The sequence below is a fragment of the Saccostrea cucullata genome, unplaced genomic scaffold, assembly GCF_032062105.1.
Source record: "Saccostrea cucullata isolate Sc308-1 unplaced genomic scaffold, CSIRO_AGI_Scuc_v1 ctg20195, whole genome shotgun sequence".
NCBI lineage: Eukaryota > Metazoa > Mollusca > Bivalvia > Ostreida > Ostreidae > Saccostrea > Saccostrea cuccullata.
Genome location: NW_026935411.1, coordinates 1 through 6,464, shown reverse-complemented (window position 1 = coordinate 6,464; position 6,464 = coordinate 1). Strand labels below are relative to the sequence as shown.

The window sequence follows — 6,464 nt, the reverse complement described above, 5'->3', positions numbered from 1 at the left end:
GGTCCCCCCCGGGGCCCTTTCCCAACGGAGGACCAGCCATGAACTGGTTATCGGTCATCCGTGATGGATGGTCGGTTGGATGGGGTGAATTGTTGGTGAACCGTGACGGATGGTCAGTTGGATGAGGTGAGTTATTGGTGAACCGTGATGAGTGGTCTCCTATGTGGGTTGGGGTGAGTCTGGAGAATTTGTCCTGTAGTTGGGGGGAGTTCCGTGACAGCCGCGGTGTGTGGCTGTCGGAGTATCTTTGTTCGAGTCTCAAGAATTCGGCATTGCTCTGCTGGTCTTGTAATTGTCGCACCTGTTCCTGAATTCTGCAGAAATCAAAAGTTAAATAATTGAAGTTAAATTTCCACTTTTAATTCATTTCTATCAACTATTAAAAAAGCTTCCAATGAAACTGGTAAGGTCATAGAAACAACCTGAACTTTGAACCAATTTCTGTATACAATACCTTTTAAAATGTACTTTATAACACTTTAGAAAACATGGTTCTGAATCAGAGAAAATGAGATTAATTTTTTTTTTTTTTTATAATAAACTATTTCTGATTTTTTTAATTTGCTTTGGTTGATTGCAGAATAATTTTTCTGAATAAATGTGTATTAGACTGAGGAGACTATTTTTATTACAATCCAGCAGTATGGGTAGGATGGTCATTGGGAAAGAAGTGTTGGGTGATTGGAGGGGTTTATAAATAAGGGCAGCGGTGACAGGAAAATGTGAGCCTGAACACAACGATCCTAGCTATAGCAAGGACGTAGATATCAAGGGAAGGGAAAAGTGTTCTTCATAGCAAATCTCAAGACTATCAATCTGAATTACATCATACTTAAATTGGCTCTCTGGTTTTGGTAATTTTAAAACATTGGGCATTGACGGACTTACATACAGAAAAACCAGCTGTCATTTTTTATCAGTAAAGTTTACTATTTCCTCATATGAATGTTCACATGAAAAGTTTGGTTCAGAAAAGATATAACTTCAAACAGTGCACCTCAACATGTGTTACAATAGATACCAACACTTCACTCCAGTGTTTAATCATGTGTGAGTTTAAGTTGAACAATTTCCTTGTCAAGTGCAGATCATGCCTTCCTTTCTGATTCGGAAAAACTGTGAGAACATTTACCTTTCATATTCAGTTTCCTCAAATAACTCCTTAAAACTGAAATCAATTTTATGCAAAGAAAATTTTAAATAAGGTACACAAGAGAGTTTATTCTCATAAATTTTTGAAGGACTACATCTTCATGTTCAAAGTAACCTTTCAGAACCCAAGTGTATCTGGTTTTTCTCCAAAATTAATGTTTTTACCATCAAATTCTGGAGAAAATGATGATTATATAAAATATCTCACATCTGTATTTCAATCCAATTTTTCAACCTTTACCCCTAGCTCAAACACCCCATACAACTCATACTATTTCTAATCATTTACCTGATTTCTCTATCTTAATCTGTATCAAATTCATAACCTATGTATTGTAGATCCACCCCATTTTTATCTATAATTTACCAGTCTTCTCTATCTAAATTTCTATCCAATTCTTCTAACTCTAGTATCAACACCCCTGTTGATCCATTTCTACAGCTTACCTTTCTTCCCTGGAGTCTGCTGACTTTGACCTTTCCTCTGACCCCGTCTGTCTGTCTGGTTCTTCCTGTGTTTTTGCCTCTTCCTTTTTACTTTTGTTGCTCCTCCTACAGTAAATTCTTTCTGTATCATAAAATTCCCTAAAACTTCATGTCATATATGATAAAATCCTATCCCAGTTTCCTGAAGGATTTATTCCTTATCTTTATTATTGAATTACTAGTATGCCTTTAAGTTTAGATATTTTTAATCAGATATCCGCCTGGGTCCTCATTCCATACCTCAGTTAACATTTAAATATCCCCCATGGGCCCCCATTCCATACCTCAACAAGCCTTTAAATATCCCCCCTGGTCCCTTCTTTTCCTTGGCGGGTTTTTTCTTGGCTTTTCTTGGGTCCTCTGGCTCGCTGCTCATGGAGGAATGTCCCGAGGTCGTGACCCCTCCTTGTGTAACTGACCCTCCCTCACTGCTCTCCTCCTCCACTGTAACCATAGCAACAAATGAGGGTTACCAAGGAAATACAGATTTTTAATTATAGAAAAAATGGATCTTCATACAGGCAAATCCACATTGCCAATTAAAGGTTAAACATATCAACGTGTTGTCATACAAGTAATTGATGCTATGATATCTTAATTCTTATGTAGGAGATGAACATTGCTAAATATGTATGAATATTTCCATAAACACTTTATATTATTGAATTTTTCTCTATTTTGTAAAGGGTTTGACAAAACTTCTCTTTTTATAAACATCCGGTTAAACTTTGCCGATTATATATACATGTACATAATTTTTCTAGAAAACAAATATGGTACAATTTATTATGTAAAAATTGATATAAATCGTGATTGCAGATGCTTGAATTTTTTTTCCAGTGTACATGCAGATTAATATCTGGATTATTGATAAACAAAATTTTCATTCCATTATACAAGATATATTTGCTCTACAGGGCTGTTGCCGTGTCAATATTATTACTTGGAAAAACTTGAATGAAATTTTTACATCACATAAACCTATAATAGATAAATCTCGTAATCTGATATTTTTTTAGATTCTGCTGCTACCCCTTTGAAAATGTCTCATTATATAGTGCATTATAAGCAAGATTACTAAAGCAAAATTAAGTGTGATGAAATTCCCCATAAATTTTATTGCATGCACACAGTTGATCCAATATTTACAAGTAATGTTACAAAACTAATAAATTTTATTTCATTAGGCCTATATTTTTCATGAACAACTGTAGATGTATATTGTTCTTCTTTAGATTTATTATTAATCCTAGAAATCTGACTAATTTTCTATCATGAATTGAACGTAATTTGTGACCCCAGGAAATTAACATTTTAAAATATTAATTTTAATATTTAAAATTGATAATTCATTAGGTACAATGGCTCTCTAATGATAAACTCTTTTCACTGCGAAATGCCCATATAAAACATCAGGCCAGGTCTACAAGTATCTATGTTAAAACACTATTCACTCCATGTGTTTTGAGGAATAATTGTCTACAGATTTCTAGTCAAACTGTGTCTACTCACCAAGTTAAAAAAAAAAAACATCACTTTAAAACATCTTATGATCATATTGAATTGCTTATTTTTTTTTGAATTCTATAATCAACAGTGCAGACAAAGGAGAAACATGAAAAAAAAAAAATTATCAACTCCTGTAACAATACGATATCAAAATCAACGACCATGACAACAGCAGCAACAAAACACGTGTCACAGAAGAGTACAATCATACAACAGCAACGTACAGAAGTACACAAACAACAACAAAATCAACAACTACGAATAAAAGACATCTACGCACAGATAAAGACATCTACATACAAATGAGTAACAAAAATGAAAATGAAACACAGTTACTGAAATCAATTAATGAAATAGACAACAATGAACATGGTGAAACAGAGACATACTAAGTTACTGAAACAGCTAGAACTGAAAACAAACAAACAGCACCTAAAGTATGTAAGTACACATGTACTTCAACAGACAACAACAACAATGTAGGTCAGGACATATTATATCTAGATGTAAATAAAGTAACAACAGCAATGAAAACTTATGAAGGACATAATATGTAAACTACATTGAGAGACCCAACAAAGACCAAACATAAGTGATAAATGATTTCAAACAGCCATTGGCAAGTAAACTGCAGAAACAACCAAACATACACATATGTAAGCATGTATTATACAAAACTTGAACAACAATAAGGCATGCCTGATCAAGCAGAGACTCTGATGAGACTGTAGCTCTACTGGTTGTATTTAAATAGATACATTTCAATTGTAAGAGTCCTAATTTGAAAGAATTCTATAATATTTACTTTAATTTTGACATTGTAATATTTAAAATATTAATATATTCATTCAAATTGGATCAAACATGTAAGAAGACAATCAGTTTGAAAACAGCCACGTTGGTTAGAGTTTCAACCAGTAGAGCTAAAAAATAGAAGAGAGCAGAATGCAGACTTGTGTTGAAGGTGCTATAATTTAAAGAAAAAGAAAATAATCTGTGGATCTCAAATTGTCATGCCTCCATCCACGTGAAGAAAAACAAACAACAGAATTCACATGCATTAAACTGATAAGTGAAGTGATACAGTCAAATTCATCCATGACTACCATATCTTCACTGCCAACAGCCTCCTAGATCCAGCTCAAATCCAGGGTAACCAGAAAAAGAATTCAAAGTCCTTTACCAGTGTTTAGTGTAGCTGTTACTAGGTAAAGTTTTGGTTTCATCTTTTACTTCAAACTTTTAGATGAACTACAGTTAAACTTCAGTATCTCGAACACAAATATATTTCGAATATCATGGAAAGTAAGTGATTAAAAGTTAAACCATTAATTTAATTATAATAACTCAAATTTGACTTAAGTTTTCCCTGGTAGGGAGTTCGAATTATGGGTTTGGCTTAAATAACAACCTGTGTTTAGGTTTAAAAATGTTTGCACCTGCCAAAAAATTTTTATACCCCAATGAAATTTTGCAATTTTTTGTTTAAAAATTGGCCCCCTTTCAACCAAAAGATATGCAGAAATGAGTCCAACTATGCCTAGTCAATCAATACTTGTGAAGGACTGTTGTATAAAATTAATGTATCTGGTTTATCAATACCCTGAACTATGAAAAAAAAAATTCCAAAAAAAAATTCAAAAAATAATCAACAATTGATCCCAAAAAAAAATTTTTTTTTAAAATTAAAAAAACAAAAAACCTTTAAATTTTAAATTTATAATGATCTGTCCTGCTCAAATTGTTATCAATAATATCTTACTAAAAAATGTTATTAGAATTCTAAACAATCTCAAGCACAATCATACTTATCATCATTTCTACTAAATCATTTGCATTGTTTTGGTTTTTAGAAGCAATAAATAGGTGGTGCTAGGTTAACTGGTTAGAGAATCTGATTGGCTGAAGGTTTGGTTGTATGGGACCTAATAAACTGGTCCCCTTTTCTCCTACAGTGAAGCCCCCACTGGTTTCCAGATTTCCTTCCTGCGTTTGATTCTGGTCTTCTATGAGACACAAGAACATTCTTTGTAATGAATTTTAGGGAAAACAATCTACTTTATATACACAGGAACACATAGTCTACATATACAAGTATGTTCTGATTTCTTGAAATGAAATGTAATCTTCAACTGATCAATAGAAGCAGGAAGCAACAATGCATACTAAGCAGTTAACAAGGTAGATCCTGGTGTAGTGGAGAAGACAGCCTTCATGAAATCAGTATTTTACAATTTAGGAATAAAATCACAGAAAATTTTAAAATTCCCATTATTACTTAAAAAAAAAATAAACCTGATCTACTAAGTAGAAGAGGAATTTCTATTTAAAAAAAAATACTAAATTGAGATGGTCCCTGAAATATAGATTAATAGGTTTTTAAATGTCCCCCCTTTACTTACGTGGATCCATGGTAGTGAGTTCCTGGGGGACGGGGTCGTAGGACCGGTCAACTGCGGCCCTGAAGCTGAGTTTCAGCCCCCCCCCCGCCCGTTTGCCCCCCGGGGGGAAACCCCCTGACTCTCGGGGGGGCGTCCGGGCTCTCCCACTCTGTCCCCCCCGGCCCCACCTGAGCCAGATTCTCCAGGGAGCTGAAGCGTTTCAGGTTGGAGGGGGCACATCAAGGTCACGGTATTACCCTTAGTCATTTTAAAACTTTTTAGTGGATACATTTAAAAAAAAGTCTCTATTTTTATTTTTAAAAGATGGAAGGAAAGTTTAAAAGAAAACGCAAAAAAAATAAAAGAAAACAGACAAACAACAGGAAAAAACAAATACGGGATCTATCATCCGGCCATAAAAATTTAATCCTAAATAAACATGTCCCAATTAAGAAAGTTGTTACTAGTTCTCTCTAATTTAAACTGAATCATAAGAATTAGACTGATATTAATACTTGTCATTGGTTAGTTTATGCTTTAGTTGTTAATTTATCAAAGCATTATTGATCATTTATACAAGAAAAATTTAAAAGTACTTGTCAGTTGGTTAGTTTATGCTTATGTTGACAATGTTGATTAATGAAGGTTGTAAAAAAACAAATAAGTTTTTTTAATATCATGTATATTAATTAAAAAAATAACTGTTATTTCATACAGATTTAGCAAAGCCTTATTCTTTTCAATGTCAATAATACTATTTTGTATGTTACAAGTATTATATACCTAAATGGCCTTATACTTTTTTTAAATAATCGATTTATCCTCATTGTTTATCTCATCTTTCAATATCATAAAAGGATTACAGTACTATGAAATATGTCTTTTTTTTCAACTAAAATAATCCATTAACAATTTAAATATTAGTTCAAACATGCT

The 6,464-nt window shown here is 33.1% G+C and overlaps 1 protein-coding gene across 1 annotated transcript; it reads right to left on the bottom strand.

Annotated features, from left to right (window-relative positions):
- Positions 1-15: 15 nt before the first annotated feature.
- Positions 16-5,629, bottom strand: LOC134242745 (uncharacterized; the record flags this gene model as incomplete). Its single annotated transcript, XM_062724867.1, has 4 exons — positions 5,550-5,629; positions 1,923-2,082; positions 1,600-1,704; positions 16-314 (listed from the first exon to the last, which is right to left on the bottom strand). Coding segments are annotated over exons 1-4 (574 nt in total), but the record flags the coding sequence as incomplete, so codon positions are not given.
- Between the last annotated feature and the right edge of the window lie 835 nt (positions 5,630-6,464).